The following is a 23,175-nucleotide window of genomic DNA, read 5'->3' as shown; positions in this document are numbered from 1 at the left end:
CTCCTCCCCAGCCTGTCAAACTGAAATAATCTATCAGCAGGCACGCAATGCTATCGTGCCATTTTTATTTTACGTACCATAGAATGAAACAGTAGAGAAGGGGCTGTTCGGCCCGTCGTGCCTGTGCTGTCAATTACACCTTTGTTGCAATGCTTCATCTGTCGCACAATGCACTTGCAGTGTGTGGGGATAACTTAATGATTTATTCCAGTTTAACCTCCCTGTGCACGGTCCTCAGAGTGGAATAAGGTACAGTGTGCCAGTTCATTCGCCCTTGCCTTATATGTTGTGCATCAGGGCAACAAATAGGCTCGGAGTGGCCACACAGATTGTGCCCTTTCCTGTGACTGAGAGGGCAACTTTGCTCTCCCTCAGTGTCGGTGTAGGGAGGCAATGTTAAACAATGGTCACTGCTCCTCTCTTTATTACCCCTACTTGGACTTGACGGTAGCGGTGACGAAACAGGCGAATGGTTGGGGCCGGGCTCCGTTAGAGTGAGAAACTCCTCCCTTGCTTTTCAGACAAACAACCCCCTTCCAACCGCCATGGTGTCATGGATCATCTCTAGATTAGTCGTGTGAGTATTGCAGGATTTTAAGGTGTTTTTTAAAATATATATATATATATATTAACGCTTATTTCCTTTCAACCTGTAAATGTTCGACAGTGCAGCTGCAGTAATCCGTCTGCCATGGGCCGTGATCGGTTAGGTAAACGCTCCTTGCTTCCCTTCTACTTAAAGTACGAGAACCAACCTACAAAAGCTAAAATATGCCCCCCCCCCCCCACCACCTCCACCTCCAAAACAAGGAAATAATCCTTTGTGTGACTTGGGACGTGTCAGCCTGTGCAGTATTTCTTATAATCTTATATATATATGTATATATATTTAATAAAAATTAGTATCATGCCAGTGTTTCCCTAAGCCATTCGAAGAGATAAACTTCACTAAACGGAGAGTCCTAAAAATAATTCTGTAAATTGTTATCATCACGGGGTGAGATTTGATTTGCTTATGGGGTGCGTCGCAGTCAGCCAAGGACAGACTGCAGGTTGAGGGTGTTGTGCACTAGTCCTGTTATCGGTCATTAATTCAGCAGATTTTAAGATTTCTTTCAGCGACCGTGCAACTCATGATTTGAAATATGAATCTTGATGTATTTTTGACTTGTTTGTTGGGGGGGGTGGGGGGGGGGATCTGACTGACGCTGAACGCTGCACACGAGGCTGGAGAGGGACGAGTCTAAACTTACTACTCCCTTTAAATATTACAGACATGAGGAAGGCTCCCCTCCCTCCCCAATCTTACAGTCAGGATCAGGGCAGCTCACGGTGTTGCTCTCGCTGCATGCAACGGTTTTATAATTAGCCTGACACTGATCGCGTTTCACTGGAGTGTTGGGCTATGCGACCCGGGTCAAAACAGCAGCTGTTATATGGGCTTGTTGTTCAGGTTTGTATTCAGCTAGTGCCATACCTACACGACAGGTTGGAAATGAGGTGGGTGGGGGAGCGCAATCTGTGTGGCTATAAAAAAAACCTCTTTTTTTTATAAATGCGAACTGCTGATCTCCTCCTTCAAAGGGACTGGCTGAAACCTGGGTATTGCTGCTCTCAGCCAGTCAAGTCTTATCGCTTCGTTTTCAAACGGCATTTTGGGCTCTTTTGTTCTAATTTTGCAAACGAGCGATTGCGAGAGACAACCCGTGCAATAAATGGGTGACAGACAGACAGAGGGACCGATCTAGCTGGAATTGTTATTGAGGGAAAGCTCAGCTGGCCTGCCTGTCCTGGCTTTTTACATGATTTATTTTTGTCTCAGTTAAAGCAACAATCTGGCATTAGGTACCTGCCGAGTGAGCACAAACAGGATCTCTGATCTGCAGCTTTCACTGGACAAAAAAAAAAGACAGAATTACAGAATGGGAGCAAAGGTCATTGATCTGAAATTTTAACCCAACCTCTCCAATCCAGACAATACCTGACCATCCCCCCCCATTTCAATCCCCACGGACAATATCTGACCATTCCACCCACCCCCCCACCATTTCAATCCCCACAGATAATATCTGACCACTCCCCCCTTTCAATCCCGACGGACGATACCTGACCACCCCTCCACCCCTTTCAATCCCATGGATGATATCTGACCACCACCCCTCCCCCCCCCCCAACCCCTTGACTGTTGCCAACTCTGGCTGGACGTATTCCTGAAGATTTCACCACCTGACCTCCTGTATCCAACTGCCCCACCCAGTAAACAGCCTTTTCTCTGTCTTCAGTACTTTCATAACAAGGAAACAAAAATATTCAAATAAATTGAAAAATAAAGCATAATTTTGTTATTAGGACTCCTATGATTTTTCTCCCAATTCCCAGAGACTGCATGGCAAACCTGATGGGTTAGCAACCTTAAACACTTTTCAATGTATTTCTGTTTTTCGGGATCTGCATTATTTTGTTCTAAAAATTGAATCTGACATTTAAGCATGATAAATCAATGACCCTCATCATAAATGGACCCCAATCTCTCAAGAACATTACCTTTAAAAAAAACTGTCGGGACAGTCCAAACACACCAGACCCTGTCACGGCCCAAACAAACCAGGCCCTGATACAGCCAAAATAATCCAGACCCTGACTCAGTCCAAACACAGCAGGACCAGCATAAGCACAGCTCAAATAAAGCAGCCATACATAGTCCAAACACATCGATACTGACAGAGTCCATACAATCATGACGTACCCCAACATAGTCCAAACAATTCAGGCCCTGACTGAGCCGAGACCAGGCACTAACACAGCCCAAACTCACCAGGCCCTGACACAGTTCAAATAAACCAGGCCCCAATGCATCCTGATACAGCCCAAACAAACCAGGCCCAAACACAGCTGAACCACACCAGACCCTGACACAGCCTAAACACACCAGACCCTGACACAGCCTAAACACACCAGACCCTGACACAGCCTAAACAAACCAGACCCTGACACAACCCAAACAAACCAGGGCCTGACCCAGCTCAAATAAACTAGGCCCTAATGAAGCGCAAACACACGCTCTGACCCAGTTCAAATAAACCAGGCTCTGATATGGCCTAAACACACCAGGCCCTAGCACAGCCCAGACAGACAGATCAGGCCCTGACAGAGCCCAATTAAGCAAACCAGGTCCTGACTAAATCCAAACACACCAAACCTGGACAGAGCCTAAACACACAAGGCCCTAACTAAAACAGCTCAAATAAAGCAGGTCTATATCCCTGACATACCAGGCCTGACAATACCCAAACACAGAAGATACTGACAGAGCCCAAACATGTCATTCCCTGACGCAGTCCAAACACACCAGCAGCATTCCCCCACCCCACCACCACTTAGGCATCAGATCTGGACAAACTGTTGTGAGCTGGTATCAACTTCCAGGGTAGGCCACAGCACCAGCCACTCAATAAAACACACTCACTGCACAAATATACCATTTAAATGGAAGTGGAAAAATTACTGAGCAAGGAACAAAAGGGTACTGGGCTAATTGGATAGCTGCCTCAAGAGTGTAGGCATGAATGAGATGGGCTGAATGGCATCCCTCGCTGCAGAGTGTCCATTAACACCTTTATGTCAGTTGATGAGTTGTAGGCCAGGACATGGCTTATTGTAGGACTAACAACAAACAAAGCAACTGCAAGGCAAACATTTTTATTTATAGAATGTGTTTAAAGAAAGTCTCCAGGAACCGCAGCTAACAGAACTCATAACCGAAATTGCAGCAACTCCTCCCAACAAAAGCAGTAATTTTCTCCCTGTGCTGTAAAATTTTGTGATTACACCCTGCACTATGTGCAATTCATTTTACACAGTGCCGCATACAATTCTGACTGTTGCTATGCGCACCGTTCCTGTGTTGGTTAGCGAAGTGACTCAAAATGTAAAATAAGTTTTTTTTAAAAAAAAATGTGCAATTGAGTTTCTCCTGCATGTTTTGTTCAAACAAACGATGTGAGATGGAGAGGGTACAAGGCCCGCTCTGTGACGGGACTGAAGGTTTCAGTCACCTTCTGATTGTTCCAGCATCGTTCGGCGTTTGCTGCTGATTCAGAGCTTTTTGTTTTTACCTTGGTAACTAGTGGTTGTTCCCTCAGCCAATCAATCATCCAAAAGAAACACCCGGATTAAAAACAAACAGAACTATTCTTTCAGGTATATTCTGTTTCTAACGATAAGCTGATGATAAACTGGAAGACCTGGGGCGGTGGTAGTATTTGGCGGATGGGGTGTGGGTGTGGTTCAATAAGGAAAATCGCAGCTAGACTAAATTTATTGATTGTCTGTTGCTGGCAATGGACATGAATACCAAATACAGTAAAGAGAGGGCGAGAATCCTGCGTGCGGCGTCAGGGCAGCACAGACACTGAGTATTCCTGCGACAAACTGTCCGGCAGGACCTTTCACTGATGAGTGAGAGAGAGAGAGAGAGAGCCTTGTGTTGCGCTTCCACTGTTTTGCCAAGAAGCTATAATTTAAATGTCCGGTCCCTCCACCCAGAGCCGAGTAAAATAAGAGCGCGTTAACGGCAAGGCAAAACATTGTAAGCCAGTTTTTTTTTATTCATTCACGGGAAGTGGGCTTCACTGGCTGGGCCAGCATTTATTGCCCATCCCTAATTGCCCTTGAGAAGGTGGTGGTGAGTTATCTTCTTGAACTGCTGTACTCCCTGTGGTGTGGGTACACCCACAGTGCTGTTAGGGAGGGAGTTCCAGGATTTTGACCCAGCGACAGTGAAGGAATGGTGATATATTTCCAAGTCAGGATGGTGAGTGGCTTGGAGGGGAATTTTCAGGTGGTGGTGTTCCTGAATGCCTGCTGCCCTTGTCCTTCGAGATGGTAGTGGTTGTGGGTTTGGACAGTGCTGTATAAGGAGGCTTATGAACATACAAAATAGAAGCAGGAGTTGACCATTCAGCCCCTTGAGCCTGCTCTGCCATTCAATAAGATCACGGCTGATCTGTTTGTGTTTCGAGTTCCACATTCCCATCTAACCCTGTTAACCTTTAATTTCCTTGCCTAACAAGAATCTATCTACCTCTGCCTTAAAAATATTCAATGACCCAGCCTCCAGCGCCTTTAGAGACATAGAGTTCCAAAGTCGCACAATCCTCTGAGAGAAAAATTTTCTCCTCATTTCTATGCTAAAAGGACGCACCCTAATTTTAAAACAGTGCCCCCTAGTTCTGGACTCACCCACAAAAGGAAACATCATTTCTGCGTCCACCTTGTCAATACCAATGAGGATCTTATATATTTCAATCAAGTCACTCATCACTCTTCTAAACCCCAGTGGAAACAAGCCCAGCCTGTCCAACCTATCCACATGAGACAATCCACTCATTCCAGGCACCAATCTAGTAAACCTCCTCTGAAATGCCTCCAGTGCATTTACATCCTTCCTTGAATAAGGAGACCAAAATTGCACACACTATTCGAGATGTGGCCTCATCAATGCCCTATATAACTGAAGCATAACATCCTTACCTTTGTGTTCAATTCCTCTTGTAATAAAGGATAACATTCCATTCACTTTCTTACTTACTTGTTGTACCTGCATACTAACATTTTGTGATTCATGCACCAGAACACCTAGGTCCCTCTGCACCTCGGAATTTTGTGGCCGTTCTCTGTTTAAGTAACACTCTGCTTTTTTATTCCTTCTGTCAAAATGAACAACTTCACATTTTCCCACATTATAATCCATCTGCCAGATTTTTTGCCCATTCACTCAACCTATCTACATTTGTCTGCAACCTCCTTATGTCCTCTTCAAAACATACTCTCCTACCTATCTTTGTGTCATCTGCAAGTTTAGCTACCGTGTCTTCACTCCCCCGTCAAGTCATTGATATAAATTGTAAAAAGTTGAGGCCCCAGCACAGACCCCTGCGGGACTCCACTTGTTACATCCTGTCAATCAGAAACTATGTATACTCTTTGTTTTCTGCCAGCCAGCCAATCTTCTATCTTTGCTAATATGTTACCCACTACACCATGAGCTTTTATTTTCTGCAATAACCTTTAATGTGGCACCCTATCAAATGCCTTCTTTATATTCTGACCAATCATCTGACCTGCCATTCATCTTTGTGCAGTTATATACTTTTTCCTTAAGTTTGATGCTTTCCTTAACTTTAGTTAACCACGGATGGTAAGTCCTCCCCTTAGAAATTTTCTTAATAGTAGGAATATACTTATTCTGAGTATTCTGAAAAATTCCCTTAATTTCTGCCACCACTTCTCTATTGATCTATCCTCTAGCCTAATTTCCCAGTTCACGTCAGCTAGCTCAGCTTTCATGCTCAAATAGTTGCCCTTATTTAAGTTTAAAGTACTAGTCTTAGATCCATTCTTCACCCTTGCAAACTGGATGTAAAATTCAATCATGTTGTGGTTGTAGCTACCTAGGGCTGCTTTCACTCTGAGATCGTGAATTAATCCTATCACATTACACAATACCAAGTTTAATATAACCTGCTCTCTGGTTGGTTCCAGAAGGTGCTACTCTAAAAAAACAATCTCAAAAGCATTCTATGAACTCTTCATCCAGGCTACTACTACCTGTCTGATTTTTCCAGTTTATATGTAGATTAAAATCACCCATGGTTTTTGCTGTCTCTTTATCACAAGCACCCAACATTTCTTTTTGTATACTTTGTCCTACATTGTGGCCACTGTTAAGGGGCCTGTAGACCAATCCCAATAGTGACGTCTTTCCCCTACTACTCCTCATCTCCACCCAAACCTACATCCTGATCTCCTGAACCAAGGTCATCTCTAATTAATGCACCAGTGCCATCTTTGATTAACAGTGCTACCCCTCCACCTTTACTTAGCTTTCTATTCTTCTTGAATATCATATACCCCTCAATATTCAGGACCCAATCCTTGTCATCCTGCAGCCACATCTCTGTAATGGTTACCAGATCATATTTATTTACTTCAATGTGCGCAATCAATTCATTTTGTTATGAGTGCAGATGCTGAGCCTTTAGTTTTGCCTTTTTGTTATCTTTGTAGTATTTATTCTTGACTATTGAGGTAGCCTTAGATTTTATCATTCTGTCCCTTCCTGCTATTCTATGACCATCATTTTCCATATTGCTATTATGGCCTCTTGTTTTGAAACTATCCCTTGAATTGCCTCATCTACCCAAGTTTGATCCCGCAACCCCTTGTTTAAAGCCCTCCCTACTTCCCTAGTTATGCAATTCACAAGAATACACTTCCCAGCACAGTTCAGGTGCAGACCATCCCAATGGTACAGCCCCCGCTTTCCCAGTACTGGTGTCAGTGCCCCATGAACCGGAACCCACTTCTCACACCAGTCTTTCAGCCATGCATTCATCTCTGTAATCTTATTTGCCGTATGCCAATTTGCACATGGCTCAGGTAATAATCCAGAGGTTACCAAAACAGACAACCCTATTCTAAGAGGTGTGATCATCTTCTGGAACAAAATGTCCAGGTATTACTCCCCCTTCTTTATGTTGCACAGTGTCTGCAGTTCGGCTTCCACATTAATAATCCTGATCCAGAATTCTCCTAGCTGCTTATACTTACTTTATAGACCCTCTGATGTGTCACTAGCTGGTTTAGCTTCCTGCTACAGTAATTAACACCATTTGAGCTAACCGCTTTCAGGTGATTGACAAATAACTGCCACTAGAGACAGTCCTCTGTTTAACAAGTTAACCTAACTTATGTGAAGGTTAGTACTTTGTCAGATCTTGATTCTTAATCTATAGTTAAAGCCTTAAAAGGACTTACCAGAATAACATGTGAACCTAAGTTGCTACCCACTCAGCCTCCTTCTCACTCCGGTGTAGACACCTCTCTCCCCCCGTGCCCCTTATTTGGTGAGTTAAGAAGGACTCTAAAGAGGGAGTTTGTGTTATGAACATAACTACGAGCACACAAATTAGGAGCAGGAATAGGCCATTCGGCCCCTCCAGCCTGCTCTGCCATTCAGTAAGACCATGGCTGATATGATTGTGGCCTCAACTTCAATTTCCTGTCTATCCCCAATAATCTTTAATACCCTTATCAATTAAGAATCTAACTGGGCCTTAAAAATATTCAATGACCCTGCCTCCACTGGGAAAATAACTCTCTCTGCCCCTTGACATCAAGGCAGCATTTGACTGAGTGTGGCTTTAAGGAGCCCGAGCAAAACCGGAGTCATTGGGAATCAGGAGGAAAACTCTTTGCTCATTGGAGTCATACCTAGCACAAAGGAAGATGCTAGATGCTTGTGGTTGTTAGAGGTCAGTCACCTCAGCTCCAGGACATCACTGCAGGAGTTCCTCAGGGTAGTGTCCTCGGCCCAACCATCTTCAGCTACTTCATCAATGACCTTCCTTCCATTATAAGGTCAGAAGTGGTGATGTTCGCTGATGATTGCACAATGTTCAGCGTCATTCATGACTCCTCAGACGCTGAAGCAGTCCATGTCCCAATGCAGCAAGTCCTGGACAACATCCCGGCTTGGGCTGACAAGTGACAAGTAACATTCGCGCCACACAAGTGCCAGACAATAACTATCTCCAACAAGAGAGAATCCAACCATCGCCTCTTCATGCTCAATGGCATTACCATCACTGAATCCCCCATTATCAACATCCTGGGGGTTACCATTGACCAGAAACTGAACTGGACTAGCCATATAAATGCTGTGGCTATAAGAGCAGGTCAGAGGGAAGGAATCACACGACAAGTAACTCACCTCCTGCCTCCCGGAAGCCTGTCCACCATCTACAAGGCACAAGTCAGGAGTGTGATGGAATACACCCCACTTGCCTGGATGAGTGCAGCTTCCACACACTCGAGAAGCTTGACACTGTTCAGGACAAAGCAGACCATTTGGCATCCCATCTACAAACATTCACTCCCTCCACTACCAACGCACAGTAGCAGCAGTGTGTACCATCTACAAGATGCACTGCATGAATTCACTAATGCTCCTTCGACAGCACTTTCCAAACCCACAACCACTACCATCAAGAAGGCCCAAGGCAGCAGATAGATGGAAACTTCACCACCTGGAAGATCCCCTTCAAGTCACTCAACATCCTGTCTTGGAAATATATCACTGTTCCTCACTTTCAATCCTGAGACTCCCTACCTAACAGCACTGTGGGTGTACCCACACCACATGGACTGCAGCAGTTCAAGAACACAGCCCACCACCACCTTCTTAAGGGCAATTAGGGATGAGCAATAAATGCTGGCCCAGCCAGCGAAGCCCATATCCCATGAATGAATAAGAAAAAGAGTTCCAAAGACTCACGACCTTCTGAGAGAAAAAAAATCTCTTCATCTAAATCTTAAATGGGAGATCCTTATTTTTAAACTGTGTCCCCTAATTCTAGTCTCTCCCACAAGGGGAAACATCCTTTCAGCATCCACCCTGTCAGGTCCCCTCAGGATCTTATATGTTTTAATAAGATCTGCTCTCATTCATCTAAACTCCAATGGATACAGGCCCAGCCTGTTCAACCCTTCCTCATAAGATAAACTTTCCATCCCAGGTATCAGTTGAGTGAACCTTCTCTAAATTGTTTCTATATCATTTTTTATCTTTTTTTAAATAAAGAGACCAAAACTGGGCACAGTACTGCAGATGCAGTCTCAACAACACCCTGTACAACTGTACAACAGCAAAACATCCTTTATTCCTTTCCCCTTGCAATAAACAACAACATTCCATTTGCCTCCCAATCATTTGCTGTACCTGCATATTAACTGATTGTGATTCATGTACCAGGACAGCCAGGTCCCACTGAACATCAGAGTTCTGCAATCTCTTTTCATTTAAATAGAATACTGTTTTTCTATTCTTCCTGCCAAGGTGGACAAGTTCACATTTTCCCACTTTATACCCTATCTGCCAAATTTTTTCACATTCACTTAACCTAGCTATATCCCTTTGTAGGCTCCTTATGTCCTCTTCACAACTTACCTTCCTATCTATCTTTGTATCATTAGCAAATTTAGCAACCATACAGTTGGTCCCTTCATCCATGCCATTGATATAAATTGTAAATAGTTGAGACCCCAGCACTGATCCCTGTGGCACTCCACCCGTCACATCTCAACAACTTGAAAATGACCTATTTACACCTACTCTCTGTTTCCTGTTAGCTAATCAATTTTTTATCCACAACAAGAGCTCTTATTTTGCATAGTAACCTTCGATGTGCCACCTTAATCAATTGTCTTCTGGAAATCTAAGCACAGCACGTCCACAGGTTCCCCTTTATCCATGTTGCTTGTTACTTCCTCAAAGAACTCCAATAAATTAATGAAACATTATTTCTCTTTCACAAAATCAGGTTGACTCTGCTTGTTTGCATTGAGATTTTCTAAGTGTCCCATTATAGCCTCCTTAAGAGTAGATTTCAGCAATTTCCCTATGATAGATATTAAGCTAACTGGCCTATAGTTCCCTACTTTCAGTATCCCTCATTTCTTGAATAGAGGAGTCACATTCACTATTTTCTAATCTGATAGGACCTTTCACGAATCTAGAGATTTTTGGAAAATTAAAACCAATATGGCTACTATCTCAGCAGTCTTTGTATCCTCTACAGTGAAGACAGATGCAAAATATCTGTTCAGTTTGTCTGTCATTTTCTTATTTCCATTATTAATTCCCTGGGCTCACTTTCTAGAGGACCAACACTCACTTTAATTACTCTTTTCCTTTTTAAATACCTGTAGAAACTCTTACTATCTGTTTTCATATTTCTAACTAGCTTTTTCTGAGACTGTAATTCCTCCCTTCCTATTCCTATTAATCTTTTAGTTATTCTTTGCTATTCTTTATACTCTGTCCAATCTTCTGACCTGCCACTTACCTTTATGGAATAATATGCTTTTTCTTTCAATTTGGTACTCATTAGCTTCCTTAGTTAGCCACAGGGATGGTGTGTCCTTCCTTTAGAGGTTTCCTTTCTCACTGGAATGTATCTTTTCTGAGTATTCTAAAATATCTCCTTAAATATCTGCCACTGCATCTCCACTGACCCCTTAACCTACTTTCCTAGTTCATTTTTGTCAGCTCCGTCTTCATGCCCTCATAATTGCCTTTATTTAAGTTTTAAACACTAGTCTTAGATCTACTCTTATCTCACTCAAACTGAATGTGAAATTTAATCAAATAATGGTCGCTGATACCTTGTGGTGCCTTCACTGTGAGGCCATTAATTAACCCTGTCTCATTGCATATTACCAGATTTAATATAGCCTGCTGTCTGGTTGACTCTAGAACACGCTGTTCTAAGAAACTGTCCTGATAACACTCTATGAAATCCAAGCTACTTTTTCCAATCTGATTAGTCCAACCTATATGTAGATTGAAATCACCCATGATGATCGCTGAACCTTTCTCACAAGCTCCCGTTGTTTCTTTCAGTATATCCCATTCTACAGTGTAGTTACTGTTGGGATGGGCCTATAAAGCACTCCCACGTGACTTCCCACCTTTACTATTTCTCACCTCTACCCAAACTGATTCTAAATGTTGATCTCAAATAAGGTCATCTCTCTCTATTGTACAAATGTCACCCCTAATTAACAGAGCCACCCCTCCACCTTTTTGTGGCTTCTTGTCCTTCCTAAATATCATGTACCCTTCAATATTAGGTCCCAGCTTTTGTCATCCTGCAGCCATGTTTCTGTAACGGGTATCAGACCATACATATTTATTTCTATTTGCGCTGTCAATTCATCTGTTTTGTTTTGAATACTATGTGCATTCAAATACAGAGCCTTTAGTTCTGTCTTTTTACTATTTTTGTAACCTCTAGCCCTATCTGCTGGTACACATTTAGTTTGTACACTCTGTCCCTTCCTGCCACCATTTCCCTTTTTCCTACGTTGCTCTCTTGCCTTGTCTTCTCTATTTAATTTATCACATATTCCCTCATTTAATCACTCGCCCCCACTATTTAGTTTCAAGACCTCTCTAACACCCTAGTGATATGACTTGCCAGAACGCTCATCCCAGCATAGTTCGGATGTAGACTGTCCCAGTGGTACAGCTCCCACCTTACCCAATACAGGTGCCAATACCCCATGAATTGAAACCCATTCCTCCCATACCAATTTCTGAGCCACACAATTAAGTCTCTAATCTTATTTACCCTATATTAATTTGCTCATGGTTCAGGTAGTAATCCAGAGATTATTATCTTTGAGGTTCTGCTTTTTAATGCAGCCCTGAGCTGCTCACATTCTCTCAGCAGAAACTCTTTCCTAGTTCTACCTAGGTCGTTGGTACCTACATGGACCATGACCATTGGATCCTCTCCCTCCCACTGCAAGTTCCTCTTCAGCTCTGAGCAGATGTCCTGAACCATGGCACTGGGCAGGCAAGGAAAGTGGGAGCTGTACCATTGGAATGGTTTTCATCTGAACCATGCTGGGACAAGTGTTCTGGTAAGCCATATAACTAGGGCGGTAGAGAGGGCTTTAAACTAAATGGTGCCAGAGTTCAGGACATCTGCTCAGAGTGAGAGAGAAACTTGCAGTGGGAGGGGGAAGATCCAATGGTCGTGGACCATGTAGGTCCCAGTGACATAGGTAGAACTAGGAAAGAGGTCTGTCTGTCTCACTCTTGGCTGCTGAGAACTGTGTCTATCCATCTGACTACACTGTCCCCCACTACCATTATATTCCTATTACCTCCCCCCTCTTGAATGGTTTCCTGTACCACGGCGCCATGATCAGTTTGCACCACCTTGCAGCTCTCGTTTTCATCCTTACTGGTTGCAAGAACCGTGAACCTGTTGGATAATTGCAAGAGCTAAGGCTCCTCCAAGTCTACCTTCTTGAACCCCTTACCTGCTTCACCTGCAGTCACACCCTCCTATTCCTGACCACTGACCAAATCAGAAGACCCTATCCTAAGGGGTGTGACCGCCTCACGGAACAAAGCATCTGGGTAACTTTCCCCCCTCCCTGATACAGTGTCTCTATCTTGGCCTCCAGCTCAATGACTTTGAGCAGAAGCTCCTCAAGACATAGACACTCACTGCAGATGTCCTGGATCACACTGGTGTCCAGAAATTCCCACATGCTGCAGTCACAACACATCACCTGCCCTGCTATCTTTATTATGTGTTAATTAATTTATTTTTATTAATTAATTTAAATTTAATAAACCCTACTACAAATAAGCCTTATTAGTGCTAGTAAAGCTTACTAATAGTAATAAAATATTACTATTACATAGGTTTTGAAAGATAAATGAGCAAAAAATCAACCAACCAATCACTTACCTCTTTCTCTTTGACGTCACTTTTTATTTTTCTCGGAACATGGCAGTCCACAGAGTGGACTGGACTGGACAGGACTGGGCAGGATTGGACTGGACAGGAACTTCTCTCACTGAGTCTCACCCTCTCACCCTCCTGTAGCCTCTCGCTGGGCCTCCCACTCCTCTAGCCTCTCACTGGGTCTCACCCTCTCACCCTCCTCTAGCCAATCGCCGGGCCTCTCCCTCACCTTCCTTTAGTCTCTTACCAGACCTTTCCCTCTCACAGTCCTTCAGCCTCTCACCTGGTCTGTCCCTCTTGCGGACCTCTAGCCACTCACTGGGTCTCTCCCACTCATCCTCCTCTGCCAGCTGGAAGTTCCCCTCCAAGTCAACTCACCATCCTGACTTGGAAATATATCACAGTTCCTTCACTGTCATTGGGTCAAAATCCTGGAACTCTCTAACAGCACTGTGTGTATACCCACACCGCAGGGACTGCAGCGGTTCAGGAAGGCAGCTCACTACCACCTTCTCAAGGGCAATTAGGGATGGGCAATGAATGCTGGCCCAGCCAGTGAAGCCCACATCCCATGAATGAATAAAAAAAAGCCTCTCGCCTGGCCTCTCCCTCTCACACTTCCTTAGCCTCTCCCTGGGCCTCTTCCTCTCACACTCCCTTAGCATCTCCATGGATCTCTCCCTCTCACACTCCCTTAGCCTCTCCCTGGGTCTCTCCCTTTTGCACTGCTCTAGCCTCTCACCGGGTCTCTCTGTTCAGGACATTAGGAACAGGAGTAGACTATTCAGCCTCTGAACATAGGAACACAGGAGCAGGAGAAAGCTATTTGGCTCTTCCAACCTGCTCTGCCATTTAATTGGATCATAGCTGATCTACGTCAATGGCATCTTTCCGGACTATGTCCGTATCCCTTAATGTCTTTGGTATCTAGAAATCAATTGACCTCTGCTTTGAACATATTCAATGACTGACCTTCCACAGCCTTCTGGGGTAGAGAATTCCAAAGATTTACCACCCTCTGACTTCTTAGTATCTGCCCTATCAAATCCTTTTAACATTTTAAACACCTTGATCAGATCACCCAGCCTCCTATACTCAAGGGAATACAAAGCTCGTCTGTGTAACCTTTCCTTTTGTTTTAACCCTGTTGGCCTCAGTAGCATCTTGTTGAACCTGTAGTGCAACCTCGCAAAGGGCAATATATCCTTCCTCAGGCCCAATGTCTAAAACTGAACACAGATGGGGCCTGACTAAAGCTGCACAAATGAAGCAAAATTTCCATCATTTTGTATTCTAGTCCCTTCGAGATAAAGGCCAAAATTCCATGAGCCTTTTTGACTACTTTATGTAGCTTGTCCAGTTGTTTTTAATGATTTGTGTCCACGGACTGCCAAACCATTTTGCTCCTCTACAGTTCCTAGACTCTCATCATTTAAAATATATCCAATGCATCTTTCTTTAAAATAGAAATAAAAATGAAAACTTGGGTGCAGGTTGGGTAGGAAGGGCTGGGGGTGGGGAATTGGGTAATGAAGGAGAAGACTGTAGGATGTAAAAGACAGGCTAGAATAAATTATAAAGTTTTTTTTTAAATTCATTCACGGGATTTGGGTGCTAGTCTCCATCCATAATTGCCCTTGAGAGATCAGTGGGTACTGTTTACTTGAGTGGCTTGATAGGCCATTTTAGACATAGGGATATTAGGAACAGGAGTAGTCAACCACATTGCTGGCTTGGAGTCACATATAGGCCAGACCAGGTAAGAACTCCAGATTTTTCCCCCAAAGGACATTAGTAAACCAAATGTTTTTATTACAATCTGGTAGTTTCTTGTCACCATTATTGATATTTTATTAAATTCCAGATTTATTTAATTAATTGAATTTAAGTTCCCCAGCTGCTCTGGAGGATGCTGAACTCACGTCTCTGGATCATTTGTCCAGCATCATAAGCACTACACGACCATAATTCCAACAGAATCGTTACAATGCAGAAGAAGACTATTTGGCCCATCATGTCTGCACCGGCTCTCCAAATGAACATCATGACTTAGTGCCATTCTCCTCCATGCTTTTTCCCCGCACCCTTGCGCATTGTTTCCATTCAAATAATCATCTATTGCCCTCCTGAACCCCTCGAATGAACCTGCCTCCACCACACTTCCGGGCAGTGCATTCCAGAACTGAGCCACTCGCTGTGTGAGAAGGTTTTCTCTCACATCACATTTGCTTCTTTTGCAAATCACTTTAAATCTATGCCCTCTTGTTCTCGATCCCTTGATGAACAGGAACAATTTCTCCCTATCTGCTCCATCCAGTCTCCTCATGATTTTTAACACCTCTATCAAATTGTCTCTTAGCCTTCTCCTCTCCAATGAGAACAATCCCAACCTCTCCAATCTATCTTCATAACTCAAGTTTCTCTTCCCTGGAACCATTCTTGAAACCCTCTTCTGCACTCTCAAATACGATCACATTCTTCCTATAATATGGCATCCAGAACTGTACACAATACTCCAGCTGAGGTCTAACTAGTGCCTTATATAAGCTCAGCATAACCTCTCTGCTCTTGTACTCCATGCCCCTATTAATAAAGCTCAGGATACTATATGTTTTTTAACTGCTCTCTATCTGTCCTGCCACCTTCAATGATCTATGCATGTATACACCCAGATCTCTCTGCTCGTGCACACCTTTAAGAATTGTACCCCTTATTTTACATTGTCTGTCCATGTTCTTCCCACCTCACACTTCTCCACATTGAGCTTCATCTGCCACCTACCTGCCCGCTCCACCAACTTGTCTAGGTTTTTTTGAAGTTTTGTACTGTCTTCCTCACAGTTTGCAATGCTTCCAAGTTTTGTACCATCCACAAACTTTGAAATTGTCCCCTAAACACCAAGATCATGATCAGTAATATATCATATGAAATACATGGGTCCTAATACCAATCCCTGGGGAACTTCCTCTAGCCTGAAAAATATCCATTGATCATTACCCTTTGAATCCTATTACGCAGCCAATTTTGTGTTCACGTTGCTACTGTCCCTTTTGGTAAAATAAAACCAATTTTTTAAAAAACGGTTTGATAATATCAGGGAAAGTTAGACAGGGGGTTAGAGTTGTAAGTGGTACGTTCAAGAAGAGAAATTACTTGAAATATTTAATGAATATTTCCTGGAAATATTTATTCAATGCAGTGCAAAGTTTTTAATATAATCTCTATCCTATTACACCCAATATCATAAAGCAGTGATCTCCATTGTTTGGAACTGTGGACCAGATAAATGTGTCAAGACTACTGGCTGGGTTATTGACTAATTATTATTGATAAGTGCAAGCTGCCAGATGAAAAAAATGAAGCCACGACGAAATGCAAGACCCCAAAATGCAAAAAATGCAAAATACCAAACGTATAAAAGTGTGAATTTCTAGTATAAGTTAGACCCTCCCATACATACAAAATTAAAACACCCATACACAAGAAAGCGAGATTGACTGCATACAAAAAAGCAGTCAATTTTCCCCTCTTACTCCTTCATTTCCCCACATCCTATCGCTCCTGTTCCTACTGTCCGACTCTTCCCCTTCTTGAGTCCTTTGCCCAAAGACAGGTCCGACCCACAGCATTGCAATCTCCACCATGGGTAGGGCAGGGAGGTTGGACCCAAACCCACACCAGCTGGAAGAGGGATCAAACCCTGCACTGTTGGCACACCTGATCCACACCAGCCAACTGAGCTATCAACACCCCCAGCTGCTGTGCCAACATGCACTTTTACATTCCTGGAGCTAAGGATAATGATGGTAGAGGCTCCAATTTCTATCACATGACTGACCAGAAATCTCTCCTGCTCTTATGGTATGTCACTGGCATATGTTGGAAGGATTTCTAAGTTGGTACCCCATCTGTTTGGTCACATTATGAACACAGCTTCCTTGGCCATCAAGTCCTGGAGTGCGACTTGAACCTAGAGCACCTGGCTCAGAGGCAGGGATGTTACCCACTGCGCCACAATACCTCATTCTCTTTCCCTTAAATTGGAGTAAAAGCCTCATTTGGAAGCATATGAGGATGGCTAAAAGCTGATTTCTAATTAGTTCAAAAAGGCTGTTTCCTGATTGGTCAAAATCCACCAGCAAGAGAGCAGCTTTTTCTAGTCTGCCATATCTGTAAAGTTTAAAGAACTGATGTCAAAATCAGCTTTGAAAAAAGGAAATGGCAGGAGCCTACACACTGGTTGGAAGGAGCTCTATACACTGGTAGAAAAGAGCTCCACGTACTGGTAGAAAGGAGCTTATGAGATGTGCTTTGGCCACCCTTCTTCTAAAGGATATTGAAGTCATTGTTGCAGAAGTACTTGACAGTTAAGGAATCTGAAGACTAACAAATCCCCTGGACATTTTTGTTAGAATGAGAAGATGAGGGACAACATTTGTAGGGCGTTGGCTATTGTGTTGTAAGGACCATTCAGCACTAGTGAGGCTCTACAGGACAGGAAGAAAACAGACATCAGGCCTACATGCCATTGCTTATGGGCTGTAAAAGATCACATAATCTCAAAAGAGTTGTTCAGGTGGGTGAAGGGTTCACATGGCTTCTGAAAATATTTAAAAAGAGGCTCATCTGTGGGAGATGTGCTCCGCAACAGATCTGTGATTTTGATTGTTTCCTGGAAATCAAGCAGTTAAGGTTTATCTTACTAATGGCAGTGGATAAGTAAATTTGTTCCTTTCACATACCACAGTCACATGATGTAGCTGCATAACTAAGCAACTCCCTGAATATAGTTATATAATTTTTCATGTCAAAGTTGCCTCAGATAAAGCTCAAAAAGTTCATGCTTTACCTTGTTTTGATACAGTCTTGGTCATAGAGTCATAGAGGTCTACAGCACAGAAAAAGGCCCTTCAGCCCAATGAGTCTGTGCCAGTCAAACAAGTACTTAACTATTCTAATCCCATTTTCCAAAACTAGGCCCATATCCTTGTATGCCATGGCATTGCAAGTGCACATCTAAATGCTTCTTGAATGTTATGAGAGTTTCTGCCTCTACCACCCTTTCAGGCAGTGAGTTCCAGATTCCCACCACCCTCTGAATGAAATAATTCTTCCTTACATCCCCTCTAAACCTCCTGCCCCTTATCTTAAATCTATGCCCACTGGTTATTTATCCCTCCACCAAGGGGAAAAGTTCCTTCCTGTATACCCTATCTATACTCCTCATAATTATATACCTCAGTCACGTCCCCCCTCAATCTCCTCTGTTCCAGCGAAAATAATGCTAGCCTATCTAATCTCTCCTCATAACCAAAATTCTCCAACCCAGGCAACATCCTGGTAAATCTCCTCTGCACTCTCTCTAGTGCAATCACATCCTTCCTATAATGCGGATTCCAGAACTGCACACAATACTCTAGCCTGTGGCCTAAGCAGCGTTTTATACAGTTAAACCAACATTTTATACAGTTACTATATTCTAAAAGAAAATAAAACTATCATCACAGTCTGGGTCAGATATTATCAGTCCTTTTTCAAAGTGTGAGATATTGGGATGGGGCAGATATTTCAAACGGCAGGTCATGGCGTGTATTGTGAATGTCTAGGTGATAAAAAAAGATTCTTGTGAATTAAGTGCTTCATTTCCCCCAATCCTCTGGCTCCAAAATGGAGAAGGGAGACAGCCTAAATCTGGATTCTGGTAGGTGGAGTCCACAGTTTGGTTGCAGAGTGCCACATTCTGCCCAAATTGTTTGCAGAATCACACTGCTGCATTCTGAAAATTATTATTTGCTATGTAGCTAAGCCTGTTCATTCAGGAAATGGAAAGATCTTATGTTTAGCCTGAGGAGTGAAGTACAAGTCCACAGAGGTTGTGGCAGTAGCTGTGATCATGCCGTGTGTGGTGGGGACACAGATTACATCTGTACCGAGCAGCTACCGGTCCTGGGTGATTTCAGCTCCATCTCAATTCTTCATGTCCTCTCATATCTGAATTCACCATCCTCCCTTAATCTCTCCCTTCCACTTCCCCCCCGCCAATCCCACAACCTTCTGAGACTGACCCTGGCAGAACTTTCCCCAGGTCAATTATAATAGCACTTTCAAACTCCCAACCGTCCAATCTTTGCCCTCTATTAACTGTAACATTTTTTTCTGGCTGTCTTCTCAAACATAATCTCACCTCCACTTTTGATGGCCACATCTACACTAGTAGTATTACTGTCCCTGAACCTGGTCATTTCACCATTATTGCCCTTATCTCCATTCTTGTAAGTACAGGTAGACAACTTGTTAAACCATTTATTACCAGATCTAACCAAAATGAAAAAAGTACTACCAGATCCTTGGTGAAAACTGCTTACTCTCCCAACTTCTCTTCTCCTTTATAAACTGCCTTCTTAAATACCCTGCCTCATCCTCCACCCTCACCTCCAACAATGTTTGAGGAGCTCATGAGCTTCTTTCTCAGTAAGATTGAGACCAGCTATTCAGTTGCTTGTGCTGCTGCCCTCCTTCTCTGAAGCCCACTGGTCTAAGTTTCCTCTAAGGTTCCCTCCTTCTCTAGTTTCTTTATCTAGTTTCTCTTCTATCTTCCCTCATGCCTTCCTGCAGTTCATCATGTCCATGAGATCTAACTCCTACTCCTTTGAACTTATTCCCAGCAAAGTGCTTCCACACCATTTCCTCCAGTGTCCTCCAAGGACCTACCTTGGACCCACCCTAATCCTCATCTGCCCCTCAGCGACATCATCCGAAAACACAATGTCAAGTTTTACATGTAGGCTGGTGACACCCAGCTCTACCTCCCCACCACTTCCCACGGCCCCTCTACTGTCTCTGATTTGTCACACTGTTTGTCCAACATCCTGGCACTTGTTTCTGTCTCCTGCCATATGTATTATTTCTTTTTCCATATGCATCGCTGCATAAGACTTTGCTGCTGAGATGCCTGCCTAAGGGCATTTACTGAATACTTTTGCTTTACAATGAGTCTCTGTGTTACACAGAGCATTGACCTTAAACTGGATTTTCAGTTTGCTTACACAGCCAAAGTATAATGCAGACACAAAGAGGAAAGGAAGAAAGGAAAGAATGGAATGTCAGTGTTCTGTGTAACTTAGAGAAATTATAAAGCAACCACATTCAATGCACACTGAACTGAGCTTCCTTGATCCTTTATTTGTTTTATTGCAGACTTTAGCTCGAGTGCTTGATTTATAATGCTTGAGAACAATATTGGTAATAAAGGAGAAATCAGGCTCAAAAGGTTGATACAATTACTTTTACAGTGCTTAGAGGGAGACTGCTCTGACCGCTATATGTTTGTAACTTTGGGGACGAAAGTTCCAATTCAGCCCTGGATGTATCTCCAAATTAAGCATTGGAGAGTGACTGCTAAATTGGGAAGAACTCAGTTCCTTTTGAATTCTGCCTCATTTAAACAAGGACAGGAAATCCTGTTGGGAGAATGTGAGAGGGTTAGAGTGGGGGCCGGGGGGGGAACTCCCATCTGCAACTACATCCCAAACATGTCCAGACGGCATTGCTGGGGGAGTTCCTGGGTACCTCTATGAAATTATATCAGATTGGCTCCAGGTAGGCACAATGGAACTTGTACCATGCCATTCTAAATGGTGCCACTCTGACGCTAGGCTCTGTGGAAGTGAGCACTAGTGATTTTCCCTTCTTGTGCCTGTTGATAACCATGGGTGGAATCATCCTTGCCCGCTGGTGTTGGGCGTGTTCGGTGACATGAGCGGACAATATCGCGAGAAAACCAAAAATTGGTTTCACAACGTCATGAAACCAGTTTGCGATCATCCGCTCAGCCTGTCAATCCGGGCCACGTTCCCCACTATCAGACGTTGGGAACCTTATTGTAGTATGTCAGCATATCATTATAAGGCCAGCCCGTGGGACTTAACCCCACTCTGCTGGATCGTCCGCCCAGATTGGCAGGAAAACACGTCTTGACAACTGTGACATGCAGAAGTCGGGAATTACCGCCAGGGCCTTGCTCACATCGCGGACATCCGAGGAGCAGAGGATGCTGGAGCCCGACAGCAGTAGCACACTGGAGGAACATCCATGCCATGCTGGGTGGATTCTCATGGACATGGCTCTGCTGTGAAGCAGCTCACAGAAGTTGGAAAGTCAGCGTTGATGCTTATAATGGATGATGGCCGAGGGGGTGGGAGAGGAAGGTCTAGGATTGACTGGGAAAGGAAGAGGTGTCGGGGATGGGCGGAGTGAGGTTGGGAGGGAGGGAATGAAGGTACTGGGGGGGGTGAAGTTGGGAGGGGGAGAATGAAGGTGTTGGGGGTGAGGTTGGGGGGATGAATGAAGGTGTCGGGTGGGTGAGGTTGGGAGAGGGGAATGAAGGCGTCGGGGGTGGTGGGGGTGGTGAGGTTGGGAGGGGGGAGGAGGGGTAATGGGGGAAAAGATGGCAACTGGGGAAATAGGTGCAAGGTGCGGTGAAAGGTGCCCAGCAAAGGAAGAAGTAAGGGTGGAGGAAGGAGTCAGGAGGGAAAAAGGACTAAGGGTGATGGAAGAGGAATGGGCTTCTGAGGGAGCCAGGAAGGGGGAGGGACTAAGCGGGGGGAGAAGTCGGAGGTGTTGGAGGACTAAGTCGGGGCAAGGGGTTCCGGGGGGAAGGGATTCCAGGGGGTAAGGGGTCTGGAGGGAGGAAGGGGTTCCGGAGTGGGAATGGGTCTGGAGAGGGGCATGTCCAGGTGAACGTGCAAAAGAGGGATCTGAAGTGTCCATCACTGCCTCCGGGGGAGTGAACTAAGGGTGAGTGTTGTATGAGGGAATGGTAAGAAAGACCGAGGGCAGAGTGGGGTGGTAGGGTGGGAGGTGAGAATTCTGGTATGGCGAGGGTGGCTGGTGGGGCTTCGGAGGCAGACATGGACCCTGGGGTGGGAAGGAGGTTAATGAGGATGGAGGTGGGATTTTTGGGAAGGAAGGGAATGTGCACGTTCACCTGGACATCCCCGAAGGTAAAGGGTCAGTAGGTTGCTTGGCAAAGCTCCCTGTGAACCAAAGTAGAGACAATTAGTGAATGGCAGCAGAGTCAAAAGCAGGAGAGAGAGCACTCACAGTTGGGTTGAGGGAGGGATGATGTGATGCAGGATCCTCAGGTGGATGTTCACCGCTGAGTTCACCGTCACCACAGGCAAGGCCCACGTCCTCACCAGTCAGCGCGATGGCACACTCCTCAAAGTGAGGGGCCTAATGTGGGTCACTCCACCCCCGTCTGGGACCTCTCCCTGCTGATGTGAATAGGCTTCTCCTGTGTGAAAACAGATGGAGAGAGTGTGAGCAGGACGCATGGCACTGCGTGGAATGTTTGTATGGTGAGCGGAGCCATGGACAGGATGAGGAGGGGAGCTCAAGAGAATATGATCCTAATAGAGATGTGAGGGTGTGTGTGAGAGTTAGTGGTGTTGTCCCTTAAGGTGTGAGATCCCTGTGGATGTGAGATGGGTTTGTGAGTGTGTGAGTTGAGAGTGATGAGAAGAGTGAGTTACCTGGGCAGAATGGATGAGACCATTCATCCTGTAGCAGCACTGGGTGGCTGTCCTCTTTTGCAGGGCTTTGGTGCTGACCACCGCTGCCACCAACTCCCATGCTGGATCGGAGATGCTGCTGCCCATCCTCCGGCTAGAGTGGGGGTAGAGGACATCATGACGGGCTTCCATGGTATCCAAAATGTGCTCAAGGGACGCATCACTAAACCTTGGGGGCTTCAGTAGTTTTGCATTTCAGGGCTATCCTGTCTTCCGTGCAGCAGCCCATGGGCTGGAAGCACTGAGAGGCGTGTGTGTGGCTGGATTTTAAATAT

General features: G+C 44.4%; 1 protein-coding gene across 7 annotated transcripts in view; it reads left to right on the top strand.

Moving 5' to 3' along the window:
* The first annotated feature begins 87 nt into the window (after positions 1 to 87).
* The window catches only part of reep1 (receptor accessory protein 1), a 108,935-nt gene continuing 85,847 nt past the window's right edge, over positions 88 to 23,175 (top strand). For 2 of the 7 annotated variants that reach the window (XM_041185435.1, XM_041185427.1), the window contains exon 1: positions 89 to 577. In XM_041185435.1, the coding sequence (XP_041041369.1) occupies positions 546 to 577 (32 nt within the window). In that variant the 5' untranslated portion in view covers positions 89 to 545. Of the gene's footprint in view, positions 578 to 23,175 lie in introns of all 7 variants that reach the window. The other 5 variants (XM_041185409.1, XM_041185445.1, XM_041185418.1 and 2 more) reach the window with 4 other exon arrangements.

Source organism: Carcharodon carcharias, chromosome 1 (genome assembly GCF_017639515.1).
Source record: "Carcharodon carcharias isolate sCarCar2 chromosome 1, sCarCar2.pri, whole genome shotgun sequence".
Lineage (NCBI taxonomy): Eukaryota > Metazoa > Chordata > Chondrichthyes > Lamniformes > Lamnidae > Carcharodon > Carcharodon carcharias.
This window is presented reverse-complemented; position numbering and strand designations above follow the sequence as displayed.